Genomic DNA, 24746 nt, shown 5'->3' with positions numbered 1-24746 from the left:
TTTGACTCTTTCCTCTCAGCAACCACATCCACTCAGCAACCACTCCCGACCTTTACGAGCCCGGCCAAAAGACCTCCATTCCTTAATTCACTCATCAACATGCGTTTCACCAGCGTGAGTTCCTCCAGTTCCTCCCTTTCTTTCAGTCTCGCCATCCTCGACAAGACAAGAAGATCGTTCGCAAACTAACCATCCCCAGCTCATCGCCACTGCTCTGGCCCTCGCTCCTTCAGCCGTGTACAGCTACGGCGTGTTCACCGCACACTTGAGTGAACATGAGGGCTGCCACCCCGGCGACTGGCCCAACGGGCCCCTGGACAAGCCCGAGGCCACGGCCCTGACGCCAGACACCTGTACCAAGGTGTCCACGAAACACAGCTTCGCGATTGACGCGTACTCGCTCTCCGTCGAAGCCATCACCAAGGATGCCACATGGGACTGCCACGGTGTGGGCATCTTCAGCAACGACGAGTGTGTCGGCTACCCTGACATGATCGTGCCCATCCACCCTAAAGACCACCACATTCAGACTCCGTGCTTCTCGGATGTGCACTACGAGCGACACCTCTCGATCAAGCTTTACTGTGAAAAGGATTAGAGGATCTTGTTACCAGGGGCTGGAGTTGGGAGGAGGGATGCTGTAATGGGTGGGGAGGTGGTTGCGAGATTGTATTCATACCATGTTTCTTAATTTCTACATCTTTATTTTACGATACTATGTTTTGGAAATCATACTCTATTTTGTTATGAACATGTCTTTATCGTGTGTCCAAGTATAAACCTTAGAACAAGTCAATGACATTAAACCACCATGGTCGGTATACTCCCAGTGCCAGGAAGGAGTTATTCAACATATATGGGAGAACTATGGAGCAAAGTTTTCATTCGTGTCCCTCCCCTCCGCTGTCTATATTGAGCGTAGTAAGGGATTCTTATGTATTTTTTTTCTCAATTTTCCCCATAGGTCTTTATACCTATGCTAAGGTCACAATCTGGAAACGGTACACAGTATAGAATTGTGATATCTTTGGAAGTTCTACATGAGGGCGTAAGGGCGTATCGCCTGTATCTATAGTCTGGTCACTCTAGCGTGGCCCTGCAATAAATGGGAGCCGAAATAGAGGATAATGGAATGACACAGAATAAATCATCATGAACAGACAAGCTCTCTGCCGAGCTACAATCCCTCAGCACCGGAAATAATTCTAGGTAGTCTGAGCAATCAAGCCCCAAGCCCCCAAACAACCCAAAAAGCCTCACATACCAGACCCTTCACCAAGCTTTGCCCCAAATACCTAACCACCAAACAACACGCCCCAGACCATACAAAACGAAAGAAACACCACCCCAAAAGCGCCATCTTCCATAGAAAGATTTAAAAAAACGCCCAAAAATTCACCACCCGACGCGCCCACCCAGTCCTCCAAAGCCATCACGGTCGCCACGTCCTCAACAATCACCACACACGAACATCCAACGCGACATCTCTACTTAATATGGTGCCTCTGGAATGCCATGGCTGTCGATCGTTACCGCCGCCCGCCTAGCCCAAGAATGTCGGCTCTGGGTGCTAGGTGACGATCAGCTTCTTTTTTGGAAGCTTCGCGGTTTGTATAGCGGATTAGGGGATTCTTGCTTGGGGATGGGTGGATGGGGAAGGGAGATTGAGAAGTCTTAGGAAATTAATTGGATGGCTGGTTATGGTGTATAAATATGGGATGATGGTCTCTGAGTTGTATACCAATTCAACTTTATCGACATATTCAACACACTACTCGCCTGTTCTTTCCTTCTTGTCTTGTCTTTCCGACTGACTTGATTCTTGATATCGTGCATATTCCGTTGAATTCATCTTCATATCATCCTCCACATACAAACACAACCAACACCAGAAATTCCATCAACACCGGTCCCAAAATGCTTCAACCAAAGGTACACTACCACCCTCAATACTACACCCAACCAAACCACCCAACTAACAAACCCACCAGCAACTCCTCTCTCTCTCAATCCTGCTCCCCCTCGCCGCCTCCGCCCCAGCAGCAGCAGCATCCGACCTCCAATTCCACACAACGGCGCTCCTAACGGCAACCTTCTCCCCAAACTGTCCCGCGGACACCGACGACCGCAGCAACAGCGCCCTCCAGTACGACCCCTCACCCAGCCTCTCGTTCTCCCACGACAGTAAATCCCAAAGTCTTGACTTCACGCCGCACCTCGATATCAGCAGCACCGCGCCGCTTCGACCAGGCGCGTGCGTCGGTCTCCCCGTGCCCCTCGAGTACTCGTCCCTGCTTGTGGATCATCTCTCTGTGTCGGCGAGTATTCAGCATACGCATCCTCGTCCTTTGAGGGGGGCGAAGGCCAAGAAGAGGGAAGGGAAGGAGCAGTGCAAGATTACGGTTCATGAGTTGCCTGGGTGTGAACAGGAACCAATCCTGGATGTGGAGATTGATGAGGGGGAGAGGAGCGTGGAGAGTGGGTGTGTCAGGAGGAAGTTTTTGGCGTTTGAGTTGGTGTGGGCGAAGTTGAGTTGTGAATTTGAGGAGGACGAGGACGATGATGAAGACGATGAGGATGACGATGACAGCGATGATGAAGATGATGAGAAGCCCTGGACGAACGACAAGCATGGGGGTTTGGCGAACTCGACTGTGCCGGCGACGAATTCGACGGGCAGGTTGAGTGTAGGGAAGAGGAGGACGAAGTTGCCGATCTTCTAGAGCAGGGATTTGGGGGTTTGAATGTTTGATTGGGGGGGGAAATTCAGGTTTATTGGATCTCGGTTTTTGGGACCTTGCTTGTGCTTGTGCTTGGTTTGATGTTATATTTGAATGTCCTTGAGCAGTTGAAAAGTATACCGAACTTGATCAATTAATTAATAAGAATCAATCAATCAATCAATCAATTGGCCTCTCCATGATCAGATGCTCGTAGTATACAGCTAACTATATGCAATATAAAACCACCTAGATAGAAAGAACATGGTCAACTGAACAAAGAGCACGAGAGAAAAAAAAAAAATTTTCAAAACAGCCTGCCTTGAGAGAACATGCTCGCAATCTCAATCCGCCTAAAATCCAAAACTGTCGAGAAGCGAGTTGGCATCGGGTTCGTGGAAAGTCGTCGGAGGTGGCTTGGGCTTCGGTTTCTGCGGACTTTCTGGAGCCTGCGTGAGCCCGGGCTTGATGGGCATGTCCGCCACCACAAGGCTGCTTCGTCGGCGAAGCATCTTGCGGTAATCCACTGCGTTCTCCTGCAGGTCCAGCGCACTTTGCTTGGGTGCCGGGGGAGTGGGCTCGCCCAAGAACTCCCAATGGCGGACGAGATCAAGGGCGAGAAGGTCACATCCCATGCGGTCGTAGAGGCGAGCGTTGCGCAGAATGAACTCCCACTCGGACCGAGCAGAGACTTTGGACGCGCCTTTGAGGGTTTGAAGCGTTTTGTCTCGGAGTTGGGTATATAACACCACCAACGCGGGATCGTTAGAAAGGTATGATTTCGCTTGCAAGGGAATCAATCCGGGGCTGCCGGGAGAGGCAGGCGTTGAAGGGAGAAGAGCCTCAACGGGTGACTGGTTTTTTTCTCATTAGTCTGGTGCTCCTCACAGCACAAAGGTCCGGAATCTTACAATAAGCGAACGCACGGCCATATCCCGACGACCGAGCATCCAGAAAGCCCACGAGGCCATCCATCGGTTTCCGTCCGAAGCAGCTTCGGGAAGCACTCGCTCTTCCAGGATCTCTTTCAGGACGGGCCCGTCGTCACCTTCGTAGGCGCGTATGATCGCTATGGCGAGCTGCAGATCGCCAACCTGGTTGATACAGACCTGAGCTGCATCACGCAGGTGGTCTGCAAGAAGGAACCACGCGGCGGCATATTCTAAAGCAAGTGTTAGACCAGACCAGGAAGACCAACAAACAGTTGAAGTTAATAGCACGACCTACCAAACCTTCGTTTGCCTAGTAAAGCGTACGCGTTCTTCAAAGCCGACGTCTTCCATCGAGGGTCCTGGAAATCGTTCGCCAGCAGCCGCTGCGTAGCGCCTTGTTCTCGGTTCCAAGAAGCCATGCGCCAGAGACCTTGAAGAATGTTCTTCTTCTTCAGTGCGAGGTAGAACAGCGAACAGTTGATGGGGTTCTTCTCTTCCGTTTTCGTATATTCATTGCGAGCTACAATTTCGAGTTGTGTGCGCTAGTCATCAAGTCAGATCATGAATTCAAGCTGCAGGGGATTTCCAAAACTTCTTACAATGGCTGTAGGGTCCGACAACCACATGAAAATCCCGCTTTCTCTGGCCGATTTCCAGAGGACCTTGCCGCCAAACTGTCTGGACACAAGGTCGAGAAGAATATCCTGGCTGCCGCTATGGAAAGCCCAGACAATTTCTCGCCATGATACCGTGCCCTTGTTGGCGACACCCTGCGTCCTGCGCAGCATGTGCTGCCGGAAAAATAGTAAAAAGCGCGCGGCATTATCATCCATGGAACGCCGGTGCTTTTCGACCGTGGCTACGCACTCAATGGTGTCTGCCAGGCGGAACTGCTCCTGACTGGTAAGCTGCGGCAGAGCATACCGAACCAGGTTTTCATTAAGCAACGTTGCGGTATTCTCATCAATGACCGAGGCTTCATCCTCTAGACTGAGGTCCGCATATGCGGAGTGTAGCTCCTTCGATGATGCATTCTGCGGTGTCTGCGCTAATGTTAGCGGTTGTCCTCAACCCTCCGGCATCCCTACTCACATCATGTTCCCGGTAGAAATTCTCCAGAGGCATTTCTAGGAAACTGTCAATACCATCGCCTTCCGTGTAGAACTTCAGTTTTCGGTGAAGGTTCAATAAGATAGAATGTACAAGGTTGCTCTTTCCGCTGAGAATACATTGTGCCAGAAACTGGGGGTGAAAAACCGGCAGAGGACCATTCAAGCGGCTCACCACCTCGAACAAATCGACTGAGGAGAGGCCCCGTGAAGGTATACGGAGCTGGATTACCACTCGATCGGAGACATCAATGTCGTTGTCGTACACAAATAGTTGATTTCCTGCCCCGATCACCAGATGGCCATTGCTGAGCCAGCATGAATCGCCGATTGGATGGGGTGTGAGATCCCGTATCCAAATCTCTCGTATTTGAGTCCAGGACGGTCGCGCGTCCAGGTAGTCGTAGCGAAGCTGTGATAGCAGCACGACCTTATGGGGGAAACCCACGGCAAGAACGGACTGCATATCGGGGGTAGAAGTCCAGTCAAGATCCCGAATGACATCCTGGGAGGAGAAATGCTCCTCGAACTCTAGCTGGGCGCCATTCGTGTCCCAGATGGTCAGGCGAGTGCGATCTTCGTCTACAAGCGCGGCTTTCCTGATGGAGCTTCCACTAGCAAGAGACGGGTTTGCAATCCCTGTTTCAACCGTCGATGTAAGCAGCCAATCGACTTGCTTCTTTTGCTTGTCAACCTTGGCAGTCCAAGTGTGAAGAACACCAGTGCTGGTGTATGACAGCGCAATGTCCGGTGAGAAAAGATCAAAAAAACCGGATCGCTCGGCCTTTGGACCTGCTGGGTCGACAGGCAAAATATAAGATACATCCTCGTTGAGCCCCAAATCAAAGTTACAGAACTTTCTCAGAGAGCTTTGGGGATCGTGCGTGTCGCCGTTCACTTGCGATTTCGAGGTAGGAAGTCGAATTTCCCAAGCGATTCCTTTCATGTCCGCTCCGATTGTTGCGATATACACTACGTCGGAGCCGTTCTGCGCGGCGGGAATCGAGAGAACACAAAGCGGTTTGCTAGAGAGCTCGAATGCCGATGACGCCAGTTTCTCGGCGTGGAAGGAGCGAATGTCCCAGACCGAGATCCCCTTATGATGGAGATTCACCAAGAAATCTCCGTCTTCGAGCACGCAGCTGCGATGGATGTGCTCGTCTGAAAACAACGAGCTCCGGCGGACAAGGGTCGATCCACTCTCCCTCCGCTTCTGCCGCCAGATCATAGCTTTGTTGTCATCGGTGCGCGAAACAAGAGTGTTTCCGATTGCATTGCGGACAATCTTCTTAATCGATCCATTGTGTCCAGTCCAGGATGATTTCTTGCTCACGCGATTTTTGCGCGGAGCCGGATCAAATAATACATCCACATGGGAGTCAAACCACTCAATCCGACCGTCAAAGTGATGAACAAGCACGGATATTGAGTCGCTTGAAGGTACGCTCTGGAAGGCACACATCTGGACATAATCCTCTTCCGCAGAAAGCCCGTTCATAAACGAGAAATCCAAGCCTTCCACGTGGAGGATGTTGAAGCTTTCCAAATCCGACTTGACTTTGGACCCTACGTCTTCCAAAGCCCACGCAGACATATGACCCTCTCCATCGATCACCACGCAGATCTCCGGGCTCTTGTTTGCGACCTCAATGATGTGCTCCAGCGCGTGGTTCCCCTTGTTCCCTGTACTTCGCTGCACTGCACGTTCGGTAGCGACACAAAAGTCCCGACTATCAACCACGAATCCATAGCGACGGACCGGCCCCTTCTCATCCGTTGCGTGTCGCGGTTGAACCGAAACCCCCATGTCAATCTGGGTCCATAGCTGTAATGCAGACGGAGCATGGTGGTCCACAGCCGCCCATACCCTGATCTTGTTGTCCGCGCACCACGTATAGAACGCATTATCCATAGATTGTTCTCGATGATACGGTTTGCGCCAATGCATTCCCGTCACAACCGCAGGATGCGGCAGATATGACACCTCGAAGCGGACATCGTAAGCCCCAAACGAAAGCCTCCGCCACACCTTGACCAGTCGGTCGTAATGACCCGTCGTCACGACAAGGGTCGCGTCGGGCGAGAATTGCGCAAATTTGGCCGGTGTCGCCAGTTTCTGCTTCCACACCTCGCGCGGCGTGTCATTCAGGAACCAAAGCGTGAGGTGGGAATTCCCGAGGAGCAACTCGTCGGGAGAGCCCCACGATAGCGTACGGATCGGTTCGTCGTCATCGTCGGAGCGAAAGGTATGAACGAGAGACCACTAGAGTATATATATCCCTCATCAGCACCGTTGTTCTCCAGTCTCGACCCGCGATTCGGTCTTTCCCGCAGATCATTATCCCATCCCCTTTCTAAGTCCCATGGAAGACACACGGACCTTTAGCGTTTCGTCCAGGATTCCATACGGCTGATAAATGAAGACATCGCGTCCCCCACACACTGCAACCTTGCCGGAAGTCTCATCGATCGTCACTGCCTCCAGGGCGTCGGTGTCGTCAACGTAGATTGTTTGGAGGAGCTTGTGCGGGCCGCCGAGGATAACCAGCGCATGGCCGGAAATGTACACCTGGATGGAACAGAAGGTACCGGGTTAGCCATGTCGGAAATAGACGATACTGGCGAGAAAAAGACGGAAATAATTGTTGGAAAACAACCATACCACGACGCGAAGACCATCCCACAGCGCGGTGCTGAAAGACTGGAGCTTCGTCGGGGGTCTCCCCGGCAGTACCGCTCGCATAGAGACGGTGGTTTCTGGTCGCTGACGTCGGACGCTGGCTGCGCTAAAGATGGTGTTACACCATTGCCAGGCACAGAGAAATAAAACAGGCGAAACAAAAGATTAATGTAGCAAAAAGCGAATGGAAAGAATCGGCTGCGCCACGAGTGACGTGGGAGTTCAGGAGTGCGAATCTTTGAGTTGGGGAAGTTCGGAGGTGTTCAGATTGATTACGTTGTGGCCGCCGCGCCGCCTTCCGTCGTGACTGCGGCATGCGATCATCGGCCCCCGGACTAAGAAATAAGAATATAGATTGCAGGATTAAGAATAACGTCTTATATACACAAGAAGGTCATGACTGGGATAACAGAACAGAACATAAACACCAGTTTACACTGCTGCAGAATACAGGTCGTTGGAACAACGCGAAAGGGTATCACAATACGCCCATCCCAAGTCTAAAGCTAGAAGATACAGAATGGCATTCACACGTGTCGAAAATATTAAAATATGTCACATCCGTCGTCCGGACGATCTCCTACCGTCCGTGGGTGATTCCGGTTCCTCGTCGACGAACCGGACGCTGGTCGCTAGGGAGCTGGCCCGGCCGTTGCGAGGTCGTTTGCTCGAGGCGGTCTTGGGGACCGCTGAATTCGTCCTGGCACGTAGGAGTCGACTCGCAAACGGCGTCTGCAACGGGGTGGCAGGCGTGGTGGACACCTGGGCTAGTACCCTTGCGCGCGCAGCCCGCTTCGAGGGAGAAGTCATATAGTTGGGAGTAGCCAACGGGTTGGGAGAAGGAGCCGGAGAGCCGCCGACAAAGTCACCGAGCTTGAACGGTGTCTCAGACTGGTACCAAGGATCGAATATTGCTTGATCTGTTCGACCGGCTCCGTCAAAGGTTTTTGAAGGGCTCATAAGGGGCCCAGGAGAATCGCGAGCTTCGATATTCAATCGGGTCTTATCAAGCCAGTGACGGAACATACCTCTTGAATGTCTCCTTAGACTTCGCTCTCTCATGGCGCCCGCAGTCTCGACAGAGCTCTTAATCTGGAAAACGCGCAGGCTGAGCTTCCGAAGATGGACGTTGGCCTGGGCCAGGACATGCAGGTGATACACGCTATCCGCCTGTTCTCCTAGGCGATGCCATTCTATCAGGACCTCAGCTAACCGTATCAAATGATTGTAGGCGATGCGTCGGAAATAGTAGGTGTCGGCACTTGCTGTATCCTTTATTTGTTTCTGACTTTTCTCGTGCCACTGGCCTAAAAACCCAGATGCCAGCTTCAACGACTTTCTTCGGCTGAATTGCAGGGCCTGCTGCTCCAAGTCAGAAACATGCTGGGCTTTGATACTCCATGAATTCAAGACTCTGGAAGCGAGGTTGATCTTGATCTTTCTTCGGGTTTGCGCGTAGGCATCTTGTCGGCGCCGCTTTGCAGCTTCCACCGTTGCTACTCGCCACTTTTTCAGCGCCCTTGTTGAACCGAAATAGAATTGTGCATCGCGGGCCCATCCGTCAAGCTTCGCTACGTTGTCAAGCTTCGATCGCCATGCCACGAGTGACTCCTGCGCCAACCGGGGTGCGTAAAACTCAACTGCAACGACGTCACGCTGATGTTGGAGGGAGAGCTGGTTGCGCCACAAGGTAAATTTTGACCGGAGAAGGTCTTCGTTTCGATGGTCCTCGTGTCGTTCTGCTTTGTCGAGTAGTCGAGAGTACGTCCTTCGCACGTTGGTAACGAATGTGGAAAATACATCGCGTGTTATCCGTTGCTCTCGAATGCGCTGCATTAGCCGGTACCGTTCCGCCAGTATCCATTTGTACATGGTTTCCATCTTTAGACGTTCCTCGATTCGCGCACTAAGAGCCTGGCATCGGAGCAGATCATTCCACGAAGTCCACGAATTGCGCACGAGTCTTTGTCGATTCATTTCCCTTGCTTGTGTTACCATCTGGGCTCGTTTCACCCATTGTCCGAAAGCCGTTTTAACGATGCGATTGTCAACCATGCCCGCAACACGAGACGCGGCTGGAGCAAGTTGACACTGGGTCCTCCATTCCCCCAAACTATCTTCCAAAAGCTGCCGGCGCTCTCGGGAGACTGTTTCCTGCTGGCCAGCGGCGATGGCCTTTGATCGCTGAGCCCAAGTTTGCCATGTCAAAGCGAGCGCGTTGTGTTTATTCTTCAGCTCAATCTCATGAATTCGCTCTCTGTTGTTTCGAAATTTCCGTAACCAGTATAACAGCGACCGCCTCTTTAAACAGTTATCGTACCACTGCGGAGCTCGCCGTTCGCAGAAACACCAAAACCATTGCCAATAAACATTATGCGTAGATTGTTGGTTACACCTTACCACTGCCTTTTGCTCTGCCTCTTTGACCTGATGAAGTTTCTTCTTCCAAACATTGAAGGGCCTTCGCAATGCGAACCTCTGCGCCTTGAGTTCGTTGACCGCGGTTATATCTCGCCACGCATTAAAGTATTTAACACCGAGAACATGTTGTCGCACCGCGGACGTCCTCGCAATTTCTTCGGAAGACACTTGAGCCCAATGGGTGAAAGCTTTGGTCATGAGATAGAGGTCCCTAGCCCTTCCAGCACGCTCTTCTATATGCTTGAAGAACATTTCCGTCCGCTCTACTTGGCGCTTTCTCTGAATAATCGTGTGCCACGTATCGAAAGCCTGGCGAACAAGAGTAAGACGGTCTCGATTGACAGCAACCACTTCCATATTTTGATGGCTCTGTCGCGTCTGGATCGCCTTTTTCAGCCATTGGGTGATGATGCGGCGATTGATGGCTCTCTGACGGTACATATTGAATGTCGATGCATCTCGTAGTAGATCTGATAGTGACGGCCGATATAGCATCTCGAGCGGAACCTCGGGTCGGCCAACGGTCTCACTTGGGTCATCCGAGGCCGATGACTCTTCCACATCTTCATCGGAATCCCTTGGGCTCGGCGAGCGCCGCCGACGTCGTGATTGTGAGACTTCTGCGATTCTCTTTGAGCGGTCTTCGTCAACTGCAGACCTAGCTTCGACACCATTAGAGGGTGGCTTTTGATTCTTTTCCGGGTCCAAGAGATCTATCCTGCTCATCAAGCGACGTCCCACATCAATAAACTGTGCCATCAGTTGGGTTCTATCTGGGGAATTCGGTTGTTTCTTGGTCCCCGCGTTTCTTGGTGGTGATTGCCGGGGTTCTATGAAAGCAGGCTTCTCCAGAGGTAGACGAGATAGCGACGAGCGCGAGCTTGGCCGATTGAGCAGGCTCCGTTGCGTGGGGTCGTCGCCAACATCATACATCGAATTGAATGAAGCTCGTCTTCGTTGAACTGTTTGCGTGGTGTCATCCCTAGGCGTATTGTCGCGGTCCACTCTCGCTCGGAGTCGACCATCCACCACCGGCGCGCTATCTTCATAAGTTTCGTTTTCTTCATCATTATCATCATTACCCCCGCCGAATTCTATTACTATTCCGTTCTGTTCCAGCAGATTCTCAAACTTGTCAAAAAGCGTATCGCCTACGATGTTCTTCTTGCCCATCTTGAGCAAGAATCGCATGCAAGCATAGCCCGGGTCCGCGTCCACGCCATGTTCTGCAATGACCTCGTCGTACGCTTGGAAGAGAACTCTGAAAGGAAGGCGCTCGACTTCCGGGCTCCGCTCGGCGCGGGTGATAACCTGAAAGAGAAGGCCGACATCTATGGAACAGGCATTGTTAGTCTCCTGCTGGTAGCCCTGGAGGGACAAAGTTCAGGGGACATAAGCAATGTAAACAGCGCGATCACACACCTTCGTCAGAAAGCGATGGGTCTTCGTAGGACAGAGGTCTACGCTGACGGGAAACGGGAGGCATCGAAATATCCACGACCTAAGGCGTGTTTTTCGCAAGTAGGTCATGGAGGCGGGAAAGGAAATCAACCATTGCGAGGCGAAGCGCGGGCGGCAAGTCGCAAAAGTGGAAGCGTGCGATTCCTCCGGGCCGCGATTCCAGGAGCGAATTCAAAGACGCAAATCGATAGCAGCGCAGGAAACAATGGTCGGAGCAGCCTCGATGGATTTGTTTTGCTCGTGTCGCGCCGGACCAAAGACAGCATCGGCATGTGCGGGTCAGGTGATGTGCTTAGGTAACACCGCCGGGGGAGGCCATTTCTGAGCGTCGTAGTATTGCATCACTTCCTACTCCGTTGGAGCGATCAATCAGCGTGAAAATGGCGTCGACACGAACGAGACCGATTGAAAAATTCGCAAAGGCCACCTCGAAGTGCTCTACCGAGGTATGCTCCGTTCTCCACTGACCTGCCTTGCTTCAGAGGATGCATGCTGACTTGACTTCCAGGCGGCTGCATATGGCAACTGCATTGTTGCCGACTACAAATCGGTGCATAAAGACATGTGTGCTAAAGAGTTCATGAAGCTGAAAGACTGTTTCCTGGTAAGGGATTGTAATATGTGGTTGCGTGTCCGGGTTTCATGCTAATCAAGACTTGCTTGCTCAGGCTGCGGCGAAGAAGGGTTAAAAAAAGGTGGAACGGGCAGATGCATGTATACCTATTGAAACTCTGGAGTCAAGTCGGTTGTATCGGTCAGGTGCCTCGGTGATTTCTTTCTTTCTTTTTCACCTCTATTTCCCTTTTATTTTCTTCCTCTTTAAACGTACTTTGATTCAAGAACCTGCAACAGGTAGTACTACATAATTACGATGCAATGATAAGGTCATAGAAGATGATAAGCTCTAGATTTTATAGATGTAATGCTTTCTCTTGAGAAATGTATAAGAAAATGAAAATGGCAAAAAAAGAACTATTTCACGTCGCACATTCAAACATAAACCGAAAGTCTAAAGCTTAAGCAGCTTCAACAAAAACGTCGCTTTTTGAACTTCCTGCTCTTCCTGCATGATCACGCGGTCATCATCACCGCCGGGGGCCTTGCCGTCAACGGGCGTTTGTCGGTCGAGCGGTCTACGCAGAACCTTCTCAATAGCGCCAGACTGCGAGTCAAAAGCATCGTTGAGACCGATGTTCTCAGGGTCCGAAAGAACCGTGTAAGCCATGACCACGTCATCGGTGGGGACCAGACCAGCCTTCTTACGAAGACGCTGCACACGGTTGATGATCTCGCGGCCCAATCCTTGATGCGCCAATTCCGGGTAAAGGTTGACATCCAGGATAGTCATAACGTCCACATCGTTGTTAGGCTCCATGCCCTGGGAGGATGGGTCTTCCTTGATACCGCGCTTCACCACCAGGTCACCCTCGAAAAGCTCAATGCCGTCAACGACAATCTTCTTGTCGGCCACGTACTTCTTAACGTCCTCACTAGTGAAAGAGGGGAGCGCCTTCTTAACCTTCTGGACGTCCTTCTTCAGTTTCTTTCCAAGAGTAGGCCAGTCAGCAGTAACACTGTACTGGACGTTGTACTTCTCCTCATCTGTAGACAAGACTACTTCAAGAACGTTCAGTTCCTCAAGTATATAGCCCTCGAGGGATTTGACGTCGTCCAGATACTGCTGGTCCTGGTGGATCACAACGAGGGACTTCAGAGGAGTCTTCAATCCGACCATGCGACGCTCTCGGGAGGTACGTCCCATCTCAATAACTCTCTGCATCCGGGACACTCTCCGCTCGACAACCTCGTCGAAGAGCTCCTCACGCACCTCGGGGAAAGGAAGGAAGTGGACACTTCGGCTATCTTCGCCGCGGAGCGCTTCAGGGATGTGGGGAAGGAGTCGCAGGTAGATGGTATCGGTGATGAAAGGTGTGAAAGGTGCGAGCCCTCTGACCAGGGTGTAAAGAACTTCGAACAAGGTGTTCAAGGCGTGCAGGGTATCGTTAACGCCGTTCTCACCCTTGAGACGTCTCCGGTTGAACCGGATGTACCAGTTGGTGGTGTTCTCGATAAGTCCAAGCAGGCGAGGAACGACAGTGTACAGGCGATAGCCTGCCATCTCCTCATTCACAAACTTGAGAAGACTTTGGCAACTTGCCAGGATCCAGCGATCCATAACATTAGTGTTCGTGGCCTCCGCCTTGGGGTCGAACTCGTAGTCGATGTTCTCGGTCTTCTTAAGAAGGGCGACCTGGCCTTCGAAGAATTTGTAGCTGTTCCACAGAGGAAGAAGAACCTTGGCAACCACCTCCTTGACACCCGTTTCCTTGAAACGGAGGGGCTCTGCGCGGACGACGGGAGAGTTGATCAAATACAGTCGAAGAGCATCCGAGCCATACCGATCCATGATCAAAGAGGGATCGGGGTAGTTCTTCAATCTCTTGGACATCTTCTTTCCATCCTCAGCAAGGACAATTCCGTTGACGACACAGTTCTTGAACGGCAATTTGCCAAAGAGATGGGTACCCAGGACAGTCAAAGTGTAGAACCATCCACGGGTCTGGTCCAGTCCCTCAGCGATGAAGTCACCGGGGAAGCTCTGCTCAAATTGCTCCTTGTTTTCGAAGGGGTAGTGTTGCGAGGCGTACGGCATGCTACCCGATTCGAACCAGCAATCAAAAACTTCAGGAACACGACGAAGTTCGCCCTTGCCCTGCTTGCTCGGGATGGTGATGTTGTCCACCTTGTCACGGTGAAGGTCGGTGAGCTCGCCTTGGTAGCCGCTCAGTTCCTTGAGCTGCTCAGCGCTGCCAACAGCCACAACCTCCTTGAAATCGTCACTAACCCACAGAGGGAGCGGGGTACCCCAGAATCTGTTTCTAGAGACGTTCCAGTCTCGGGCGTTTTGAATCCAGCTGGCGAACCGCTTCTCCTTGACGAAAGAGGGCACCCAGTGAGAGCCCTCAATGCCCTCGAGCATTTGGGGGATGATCTGAGGGATCTTGATGAACCAGGCAGGGACGGCCCGGTAGATCAACGGGGTATCCGAACGCCAACAGAATGGGTAACTGTGAGTGATCTGGCTATCAACGATCAGGCGGCCAGTTCCCTTCAAGTGCTTAATGATGGCTTTGTCGGCAGCCTTGACATGCTGACCGGCGAAATCCCGGACCTCGGCCGTGTAAATACCACGTTCATCGACGGGGTTAGGAGGATTACGCTTCTCGTCGATAACGCCGGACTCCATGGCGACCCTGTAATCGTCCTCACCAAAGGCAGGGGACTGGTGGACAACACCAGTACCGTCATCAGCCGTGACGTATTCGGCATTCAAGACGCGGAACCCGTAGTCCTTAAATTCCTCATAGAAGTAGTCGAAGAGAGGAACGTACTTCCAGTCCTTCATCGCCGATCCCTTAAGCCGATCAACGATCTTGAACTTGGCCTTCTTGGGGTCCTTGTAGAGGGTCCGGAGCAGCGATTCAAGGAGGATGTAATGCTTTCCAGAAGCTTCATCAAGGATCTTGACGTATTCGAAGTTGGGATTGACCGAGAGACCGGTGTTCGAAGGGAGTGTCCAAGGAGTGGTGGTCCATGCGAGCAAGCAAGTCTCGGGGTCGTTCACCAAGGGAAAAGATACGACAACTGCAGGATCTTGCACATCCTTGTAATTTTGTTGGGCTTCAAAGTTGGAGAGAGGGGTGTTGAGAGCGGTGGAGTAGGGCATGACACGGTATCCTCTATAGACAAGGTCCTTATCAAACAATTGCTTGAAAACCCACCAAACGGACTCCATGAACTCCGTGTTCATAGTCTATGCAGATGGAGAAGATGTATTTTAGCATATGTTCAAACATCGTGGAACCGAGGGGGAGGTATCTCTTGGCCGGTGCCAACCACAACATAAATAAGGAACGGGAGGGGAAACCAACCTTGTAGTCATTGTCGAAATCAATCCAACGACCCAGTCTATCGATAGTCTCACGCCATTCCGAAGCATATCTCATGACAATGGCGCGGCACTCCTCGTTGTATTTTTCAATTCCGAGTTTTTCAACGGCCTCCAGACCCGACATGCCCAACTTCTTGTCGATCTCATATTCAATGGGCACACCGTGGGTATCCCAACCGAATCGACGTTCGACATAGTGGCCCTTCATAGACCAATATCTGGGGATAATATCCTTGATAGTGGAGGCCAGCAAGTGACCATAGTGAGGCATGCCGGTCGCGAACGGAGGGCCATCGTAGAAGGTATAAGGTTTGCGGCCCTGAGAAAGCTCAACCTGCCTTCTGAAGGCATTGATCTCCCTCCACCTGGTGAGGATGTTCACCTCCTCGGCAGGGAAATCGATAGACATGACGGGCGGGGGAGCTGTCGTCAAACTGCACTCGTTGGCGATCTTCAAAGAAGGGAGAGAATCGCGGGGTAGATAAAAAAGAAATCGGCAAGTGAGTCACCCCGCGCCGGACTGCCCACTTGGTCGCTGCGCCGTCCCGTAGCAGTCCACGCCCTTTCGACCGCCACAGGGCGTAAGGCGCATGCTCTCATACTTCCTTACTCCCAATGGAATGTGGTTACGGCAGGTTGGATTGTTACAATTGTGAGGCAGAGGTGAAAGACCACAAATATCATCCCTACGTGGACTTCAATGAAGTAAGACTAGTCATAATCGTCCTGGTTTGGTTGTATGTCAGAAGCAACAAAGGCAGATAGAAGTAGATCCTATCCGGCGATGCAGGAAGGAGTAAATAGTGCCTGAGATTAATGAGAATGTCTATGAATAGAACAAAGGAGCTTGCCTCAGCTGACCATAAGTCTCGAATCAGGAATCTCTGCATGAGAGTAAATAATAATTCTAAGTCAATCGAAATCAAAGATGTATGTATATTCAAGAGAACTAATCAAATTCGTCCACGCTAATCTTCATCCTCATCCTCATCCTCGTCGTCGTCGTCTTCATCCGAGACTTCCTGTCCGAGATCCTTGAGGCGTTTCTAGTAAATGAGGTTAGCCAACGGTATATGTTGTCGCGCGTATTCGGGCTAACTCACCTTATCATCACTTCTCTTAGTCTCCAGGTCACCAAATACAATAAGTAGATCCTCAAGTTCAGTCTGTGCTGCATTGCGGGCTTCTTCCTTTTCTTTAGCTTCCGATTTGGCTTTCTCGAGGGCATTTTGGGCCTCTTTGAGTGTCTCGGCAGATTTACGTGCATCGTCTTCGGTCTTCTTTGCTTTCTTTTCTGCCTCTTCCGCCCGTTTCTCTAAAGCAGAGATCTTGGAGGAGTAGTCGTCATGCACAGCTTGTGTATCCTGTGTAGAAGCCTTCTTGGCTGCGTCAAGTTCGGACAGCAATAACTCATTTGTAGACTTGAGACCTGCGATCTCGGACTCATTCTCCTTTTTGATAGCATCAAGCTCTTTTTGCAAGGACTCGTTCCGAGACTTGAGGTCCGCAGCTCCACTCTCATGCTGTTGCTTCCCAGAGTCAAGCTCCGATTGCAAAGACTTGTTTTTAGACTGGAGATCCGAAAGCTGCGCATCATACTGCTGTTTCCCAGAGTCAAGCTCTGATTGTAACGATTTGTTTTTAGACTGGAGGTCCGTGAGCTGAGCATCGTACTTCTTTTCCCCAGAATCAAGCTCTGATTGTAAAGATTCGTTCTTAGATTGAAGATCCGCAAGCTGCGCGTCGTATTGCTGTTTTCCAGAATCAACAATCGATTGCAGCGATTCATTCGTAGATTTGAGCTCCGTGACCTGGGTTTCATATTGTTGTTTTACTGAGTCAAGCTCGGTCTGGAGAGAGGTATTTGTCGATTTAAGCTCTGCAAGCTCGGTTTCATGCTGCTGTTTAGCCGAATCAACCTCTGTCTGCAAACTCTGTATCTTCTCATTCAGGTTCGAGACTTCAGCCGTGTGTTGCTTGTTGTTCTCGTCAATGTTGGATTCGAGCAGTTGAATCGTTTCATTTAAGTCCGATATTTCAGCGGCATGTCGCTCCTTCAGTTTGCTGGCATCAGACATCAGTCTTTCAATGGTTGTCTTGAGATCAGCCACCTCGCCCGAATATTGGTCCCCGGCGCGCGTGAATTCCGATTCTAGTGATCGGATCCGTTTCTGTAACTCGGCAACTTCGGCCTCGTGGTGTTCTTTCATCTTCTGACTTTTCCTTTCATGTTCATTCGAGGCAACCCTGAGTTGATTGTCAATTGCGCGGAGCTGATCGCCATGTTGTCTCATGAGCTCATTCATCTCCCGCTGATGCTCTTGCTTCAATGCTGACAGCTCCTGTTCGTGATTCCTCTGCAGTGAATCGTTAATTTGTTTGATCTTGGAAGCCTCCATCGTGCTCGTCTCTTTGGATTTCCTGTGATCAAGCTGTTCATGCTCCAGTTTATTTTGCAAAGCAATAAGGTCGGATTCTAGCTTTTGTATCGATTGGGTCCGGTCCTCAAGCTCCCCCTTGAGAGAATCGACCAGTTCACGCGAAACCCCTCTCTCAACGCCGTTGGTGATAACTGAAACCTCAAGGCCAGGCTCACGGTCAATTGAGCGAGTCAGACGGCCAAAATTGTCTTTGCAAAAGTCAATGAACGTGCGATCGAAATAGATCTCGAGAAGGCCTCCTTCGAGTTGTCCGGCCACTGTCTGTGGTAGGACTTCAAAGTCGCGAACCGCGGGAGACTCCCTAAATCGCGTGATCTTATCGATAAACTGGTCTCGCCCTAACTGCTCGATCAACAGCTTGTGCAATGTTTGCCGAGGAATCGGGGAGTCTTTCGATGAGAACTCATAGATAATTCCGAGCAAAACGGTGCAAAGGCCGGTCAAAAGTACGTATGGAGCCCCGCGATGTTTGATTTCTTGTAGCAAAGTTTGGATGCTACTCCCTTCTCCAAGGAAGTCATTCACGGCATCAGGCTCCTCAAAGAGCCACCCACAGAGCAACATGAGATACCCAAGAGTGATTCGTTCGTCATCCCCCCTTTGTATGCCAGTGATCAGGTTGCCAACTATGGTCTGAATGCAGGTGATGACTTCTTCGCCACTTTCGGCATCACCCTCCGTTACCTCCATAGCAATCGCCTTGGCTTCGGCATTTTCAAACAGCAGATGGAACATCAGAACAGAAGCCATCCACGTCTGATACGGATCGGCATTGCCTCGGAGTTCTGGCGGGGTAAGCAAGACAGACAAGATGTTAGGAATCTCATCCTGCCCGCTGACATGCCCATCGATGGCTCTTCGCAGAACATGAACGCGAATTCCAGTGTGGTGGGTGAAAAATGCTTTGACGCATTCACAGGCGGCAAGACGTGCGTCGAGAAGTTGAATAGTGGCAGGCTCGAGTGTGAGTTTGAGCAGAGCCTCCATCACATTGATGCGTTGGAATTCTTTGCCCGCTGCATCGCCGTTCACAGCGCCCTCGGTCGGTTTGACGCCCCAGAAGACCTCCACGTCGCCGAACCTTTCTTGCAGAGGTGGGTTTCCTCTGATCAGATCCGCAATGGTAGCCAGCGCCTATAAGCAATCAGCATTGAATCTCCAAGCCATAAGAGCCTGTCCCACAAACCTTAGACGTGACATTGACGCTGAATCTTTGGCTAAAAGCAGCACTTAACGCTTGCTCCATCACACCGTTATTCCAGAATGCCATTTGGTTGGCCGGTGTATTGATTCCACCGCGAACTAAAAACAGTTGAATTATAACCAGCAAGCCCCAGATATTCTTATCGCGATGAGCGAGCGTCCACTGGGGAGCAGGTTCACCAGAGTTCTGTTCTTGGTTCACGTCGGCGAGAAGCTTCGCTACTCTCTTGACGCAGCCCGTTTCCCTGAAGTATGACTGGTTGGAGATGTTGAGTCTTAGGAGATTGGCGAGCAAAGAGAGACAGTCTTCGACGACTTCCGATCCATGCGTCAAGGCACCCTCGGTTTCGATGAGGGAGAATACAAGATCGAATGCATTCTCGAATGCGACAAGCTTCTGGAATTCCTCGGATGCCGGGGTAAGCGCGATGAGGAGCAACAAGGCTTCTGTAAATCCACGACAATTGTCAGCGAATCTATTGTCGTGAAGACCTCTTATATCCGCACGAGTATCATACCATTCCGGACTGGTTCTCGAGCATCACCCAAAGCAGTGACGAGCCTCGGGATTCCCAGCGGTGCCGTCAATATACATTCCTGCGTTCTCTCCGGTCGCGCGCTCGAGATCTGGAACATCAATTGCAAGGAATATAGGCGAGAGTAGAATTCTCTGGTATCGAGTAGGTCGAGGAGGGCGGTGATGTTGTCTTGTCGCTTTCGCCCCGTTAGCGAGGCCAGTATTTCATATGCGGAGGAAGCATACCTGCGTGAACTCGTCGGCCAGCCAAAGAGCAATCTCATCAGAGGCTTCGGGCTAGACAATCCAAATCAGTACAAACTGTCCATGTAGTTAGCGATCGAAAGCAACTAACACTATTCTCATCCGGCGAAAACAGGTTCAACAAGGTCTCCAGGACCACCTTAATCGTGTCCACATCTTCTCGGTCATTTGTAAGACCGCTAATCAACGGTCGCAGCGCACCAGAGGCGACGGAGGCAGGATAGAGCTTCGCGAAGCTCCTCAGTCCCTGGATAGCTGCCCGACGGTCTTCCAACAGTGTAGCACTCTGCAGTCTACTGCTCAGAGTATTGATCGTATCCGTGGCGGTTTGTTTGGCCGGGGCCTGCGATTCGAGTATGCGAAACATTGCGACCGGTAGCTCGTAGTATCATGGTCACCGCTGGCGGCGGACGTAGCAATTTATAAACATCGGACAGGCTCCAGCCAGAAACAGAAAACCAAAATGCAACGCTCCAATGCTGAGTTGTTCAGTTGCGGAGCAGCTGCGATGCAGAGGACTCGGCATGTCAGAACAACAATAATAATAATTAGGTGGTGTCTCCGACGGAAATGCCAAGCAGCCGCTAAGGCGGAACCGCGACAAAGCAGAGAGCCGAAAACCCCGTTTATCTATCCGGGTCATTCATCCATTCATTCAACGGGCCCTGAAGAAACTTCCAGGTCTCGCTGTTTGACCCGCCCTCCAGTCAAAGAATAAAGGGCTTTGATACCTGCAATTTCCCTTGTCCTCAGTCTCCTCGGGATAGGTTTCTTTCTTTATCAACCCTCTTCCTTGCTCATCGTAAAGCTCGGTGCAATTTGCGATTCTTAAGTCAGGCGGTCCAGGAAAACTATTCGATGGAACGCATCGCCAACTGCATTTAGAATATCAGAGTTTATTTGCGCCCTTGAGATTTTAGTCATTACCATCTTGATAATCTCTTCACTTACTCGCCTTATTGTATCATCATGGGTGTCCCAGCGCTGTTCCGATGGCTCTCCAACAAGTACCCCAAGATCATCTCGCCGGTGATCGAGGAGCGTCCTTACGAGGTCAATGGGGAAGAAGTTCCGGTTGATACGACCCGTCCCAACCCCAATGGAGACGAAATGGATAATCTCTACCTGGATATGAACGGTATCGTCCACCCGTGTACCCATCCGGAGGGAAAGCCCCCGCCGGCGAACGAGCAGGAGATGATGCTGGAGATTTTCAACTATACCGATCGCGTGGTGAACATGGTTCGTCCCAGGAAGCTGCTGATGATCGCCGTTGGTATGTTATAGCTCTTTGATTATTTTTTACTACGAGCGATTACTGACCGGAGGTCCCGAACTTCTTTAGATGGCGTGGCACCGCGAGCCAAGATGAACCAACAGCGCGCACGACGTTTCCGCTCTGCCCAGGAGGCTAGAGAAAACGACGAGAAGAAGGAGGAGTTCCGAAAGATGCTGGCGAAGAAGAGTGGTAACAAGGCCGATCAGGATATTCAGGAAGAAGTCATTGAGAAGACTTGGGATAGCAACGTGATTACTCCGGGTACTCCGTTCATGGACATTCTTGCTGCTGCGCTGCGCTACTGGATTTCGTATAAGCTCAACACTGATCCGGCTTGGGAAAAGGTTTGACACCCAACTCGTGGTTTCTGATGTTCTCCGTTCTGACTTGCGCAGCTCAAAATCATCATTTCCGATGCGACCGTCCCAGGAGAGGGAGAGCATAAGATCATGGAATTCGTTCGATCGCAGCGAGCGTCGCCGGAGCACGACCCCAATACTCGTCATGTCATCTACGGTTTGGTATGTGGTGAGAGGAAAGAAATTGATTCGTTGAGATACACTGCTGACATTAAATGGTTCTTTAGGATGCCGATTTGATCATGCTGGGACTTGCGACACATGAACCCTATTTCCGAGTTCTCCGAGAAGATGTGTTCTTCCAAGAATCAAAGGCACGGACCTGTAGGCTATGTGGTCAACCCGGCCACAAGGCAGAGGAATGCAGAGGCCAAGCCAAGGAGAAGAACGGTGAATTCGATGAAAAGGGCAAGGGTTCCTCGCTCAAGCCATTCATCTGGCTTAACGTCTCCATCCTGCGGGAATACCTTGCTGTCGAGCTCTGGGTTCCCGGGCAGCCATTCGCTTTCGATTTGGAGCGGGCCTTGGACGACTGGGTGTTTATGTGTTTTTTCGTAGGAAACGATTTCCTTCCGCACTTACCATCGCTAGACATTCGTGAGAATGGTATCGATACCCTCATTGCGATCTGGCGCGACAATATCCCCGCCATGGGTGGATATCTAACGCAAGATGGACATGTGGACTTCAAAAGGGCCCAGCTCATTTTGCAGGGTCTAGCCAAGCAGGAGGACGCCATTTTCCGTCGACGGAGACAAGTCGAGGAGAGAAAGGCTGCGAATGAGAGAAGACGCAAGCAAGAGGACAAGGCTCGAGAGGAGCGTGCCAGCAAGCGAAGGAGAAGTTCGCCCAGCTATGATACGTACGAGCCCGCCGCACCCGCGAGCAACCGAGCTCGCGGTGGTGGCGACAATGCCGCGCCCTCCTCGATGCCGATGGAGCTCATCACTCCCGGACGAGGACATTTATCTAAAGAGTCCAGAGAGTTGACCCACAGCATGGTGGTTAATCGCGGCAATGTCTACAGGGCCAATATGGCCAACAAAAGCGCCGCCGCCGTCCTCAAAGATAAGCTCATGAAAGGTTCGCAAGGCGACCAAGACTCTGAGGAGCCTACAGCCGAGAGCGAGGAGCCATCGGGCGATCAACCGGAGCAGACCTCGCCCTCCGTTCTCGGAAAAAGAAAGGCAGAGGGAGAAGAAAACGGAGGCAGCGCTCAGAACAACGAGTCGAAACCCCAACAGGATGACAATGATATGCCCCCCGACAACGTGCGTCTTTGGGAGGAAGGATATGCCGACCGATACTACGAGCAAAAATTCGGCGTCGACCCAGCCGACAAAGAGTTCCGACACAAGGTCGCCCGCGCATATGCGGAAGGTCTCGCCTGGGTTCTATTATATTATTTCCAGGGGTGTCCCTCGTGGACCTGGTATTATCCTTACCATTACGCGCCATTTGCTGCAGACTTCGTGGACATTGGTGACATGGAACTATCATTCGACAAAGGCACCCCGTTCAAGCCATTTGAACAGCTGATGGGTGTCCTCCCGGCCTCTTCTAACCACGCTATCCCCGAAATTTTCCACGACCTAATGAGCGACCCGAAGAGTGAGATCATTGACTTCTACCCGGAGGATTTCCCGCTGGATCTGAACGGCAAGAAATTTGCCTGGCAGGGAGTCGTTTTGCTGCCGTTCATTGACGAGAAGCGACTCTTGACTGCCATGGAAAAGAAATACCCTTTTCTTTCAGACGAGGAGAAACTTCGCAATGCCATGGGTAAGGAGGTGTTGTTGATCTCGGATAGTCACCCATTGTATCAAGATCTGGTCGCCAATTTCTACTCCAAGAAGCAAGGTGCCCCCGAGGTCAAATTGAACCAGCGTGTGAGTGAAGGATTGGCCGGCAAGGTGGAACGCAACGACACGTATATTCCACACAGCTCTTTGGTATCGACGCTCGAACAATATGGCATGCCGAGCTTGGATGAAGACCGCTCTTTGACGTAAGTTGATCATTTCCCCCTCCCCCCCATACTGATTAATTCTTGATCCAATTGGTTAATATCCGATGCATACAGGGTCAACTACGAGATCCCCAAGTCTTCCCACATCCACAAATCCATGCTGTTGCGCGGCGTTAAATTCCCCGAGCCGGCTTTGGACTACGGCGACATCATGGCCGTCAAGAACAAAGCGCAGAACTCCGGTCGGTCGTTTGGAGGAGCTCCGTTCCGTGGCGGCGGAGGTCGCGGCGGTCGCGGCGGTCGTGGTGGTCACGGTGGTCACGGTGGTCACGACGGTCACATCAACTACGCCAGCCAGGAGCGTCCCAACCCCTTCGCGGCGCATTTGGATCCCAACTTTAAGCCCGCCGGCAACAATGCACCTTCAGGCTGGGTTCCTCCGCAGCCCGGATCCACGGGATACTCCCGAGGACCGCCCCCTCCTCCCCGTGGAGGCATGCAGGGTTACTCTGATGGTCGTCAGCAGTACCAAAACCGCGGCCCCTATGGCGGACCGCCTCCCCGACAGAACTACGGACGAGACGATTACTATGGCCAGGGCCAGCCGCAGGGATCCAACTGGCGCGGCCGGGGCGGAGGATATTCCCGAGGAGGTCACTCAGGTCGGGATTCCTATGGATCGAGAAATCAGGGTGGATACGGGCGCTACTAGAAGGGAAAGGTGTGGGTTTGTTAGATCTATAGTTTGTTTCCGATGTCGATCTGTTTCTTGGATCGTGCGTGTTTTGCCGAAGTCAATTTTTGTTTATTTTTCTTTTTTCTTTTCTCTGTGTTTTGTTTTTCTTGGTTCTCCTTTTCTTCTGTGATTCTTTACCTCCTGCTTCGGGAATTGAGCAGCAAGATGACATGTCATATACTACTTGGGATGGGAGTTTGCGCGTTGTCCTTTTGGCTTCGTTACTTTGGGTGTGATGGTTCTACGAGGAGGAAGTTTGTATGAAAAGAAAAGGAATGCTACGACGCCCGGGGATGTACCGGCTAATCCATACTATCTTTTTCCTGCGGACTACCTGGAAACTAGTAAAGTAAATCTCTAACATGAGAGTTCAGACCTCACCGACTGGAATCAATTCTGTATTCACAAATAAATCGGTGGATCACCGGCAGAGGCACGGCCAATGCCGAGGCGACATCGGAGCGGGCAAAAAGTGAGTCAATCGAGGAAATGAACTTCTCCGGTGGATCTTTTCCCTCTTCACCACCACTCTGCCTTTCCCTAACCGAGCAATCATCGTCAGTTCCATTCCCATCGTGCTCGGGTCTGCTCCTTTCTCGCCGCCCCTGTTACCAATTGCCAATTGAATGACTTGAATTCCCCCTTGCGGTCGTGTTCATCATTCCCCTTTGGGCTCAGCTGAGAAAGCCCCGCTCCAGTTTTC

The 24746-nt window shown here is 51.4% G+C and overlaps 6 protein-coding genes across 6 annotated transcripts; 3 read left to right on the top strand and 3 right to left on the bottom strand.

Moving 5' to 3' along the window:
• Nucleotides 1–99: 99 nt before the first annotated feature.
• Nucleotides 100–598, top strand: ccpA (the record flags this gene model as incomplete). The annotated part of the gene is made up of 2 exons (XM_053100533.1): nucleotides 100–114; nucleotides 200–598. The coding sequence occupies 2 exons, from the start codon at nucleotides 100–102 to the stop codon at nucleotides 596–598; spliced, it is 414 nt and encodes a 137-aa protein (XP_052955833.1).
• Nucleotides 599–1917: 1319 nt separating this feature from the next.
• Nucleotides 1918–2723, top strand: KD926_007659 (uncharacterized protein; the record flags this gene model as incomplete). Its single annotated transcript, XM_053100532.1, has 2 exons — nucleotides 1918–1932; nucleotides 1992–2723. 2 exons carry the CDS (start codon nucleotides 1918–1920, stop codon nucleotides 2721–2723), a joined length of 747 nt encoding a protein of 248 aa, XP_052955832.1.
• Nucleotides 2724–3073: 350 nt separating this feature from the next.
• On the bottom strand, nucleotides 3074–11348 carry KD926_007658 (regulator of (H+)-ATPase in vacuolar membrane; the record flags this gene model as incomplete). The annotated part of the gene is made up of 9 exons (XM_053100531.1): nucleotides 3074–3574; nucleotides 3632–3882; nucleotides 3948–4194; nucleotides 4252–4695; nucleotides 4745–7024; nucleotides 7142–7330; nucleotides 7424–7547; nucleotides 8061–11193; nucleotides 11285–11348. 9 exons carry the CDS (start codon nucleotides 11346–11348, stop codon nucleotides 3074–3076), a joined length of 7233 nt encoding a protein of 2410 aa, XP_052955831.1.
• Nucleotides 11349–12332: 984 nt separating this feature from the next.
• On the bottom strand, nucleotides 12333–15684 carry KD926_007657 (isoleucine--tRNA ligase ILS1; the record flags this gene model as incomplete). Its single annotated transcript, XM_053100530.1, has 2 exons — nucleotides 12333–15137; nucleotides 15256–15684. The coding sequence occupies 2 exons, from the start codon at nucleotides 15682–15684 to the stop codon at nucleotides 12333–12335; spliced, it is 3234 nt and encodes a 1077-aa protein (XP_052955830.1).
• A 559-nt stretch (nucleotides 15685–16243) lies between these two features.
• KD926_007656 (putative intracellular protein transport protein (UsoA)) lies at nucleotides 16244–20067 on the bottom strand (the record flags this gene model as incomplete). Its single annotated transcript, XM_053100529.1, has 6 exons — nucleotides 16244–16321; nucleotides 16379–18850; nucleotides 18903–19366; nucleotides 19438–19633; nucleotides 19683–19733; nucleotides 19792–20067. The coding sequence occupies 6 exons, from the start codon at nucleotides 20065–20067 to the stop codon at nucleotides 16244–16246; spliced, it is 3537 nt and encodes a 1178-aa protein (XP_052955829.1).
• A 602-nt stretch (nucleotides 20068–20669) lies between these two features.
• Nucleotides 20670–24019, top strand: rat1 (5'->3' exoribonculease Dhp1; the record flags this gene model as incomplete). Its single annotated transcript, XM_053100528.1, has 5 exons — nucleotides 20670–20976; nucleotides 21046–21323; nucleotides 21375–21500; nucleotides 21566–23346; nucleotides 23422–24019. The coding sequence occupies 5 exons, from the start codon at nucleotides 20670–20672 to the stop codon at nucleotides 24017–24019; spliced, it is 3090 nt and encodes a 1029-aa protein (XP_052955828.1).
• Between the last annotated feature and the right edge of the window lie 727 nt (nucleotides 24020–24746).

This window comes from Aspergillus affinis (assembly GCF_023601865.1).
Source record: "Aspergillus affinis strain CMG 70 chromosome Unknown NODE_46_length_220473_cov_87_121971, whole genome shotgun sequence".
Classification (NCBI taxonomy): Eukaryota; Fungi; Ascomycota; class Eurotiomycetes; order Eurotiales; family Aspergillaceae; genus Aspergillus; species Aspergillus affinis.
This window is presented reverse-complemented; position numbering and strand designations above follow the sequence as displayed.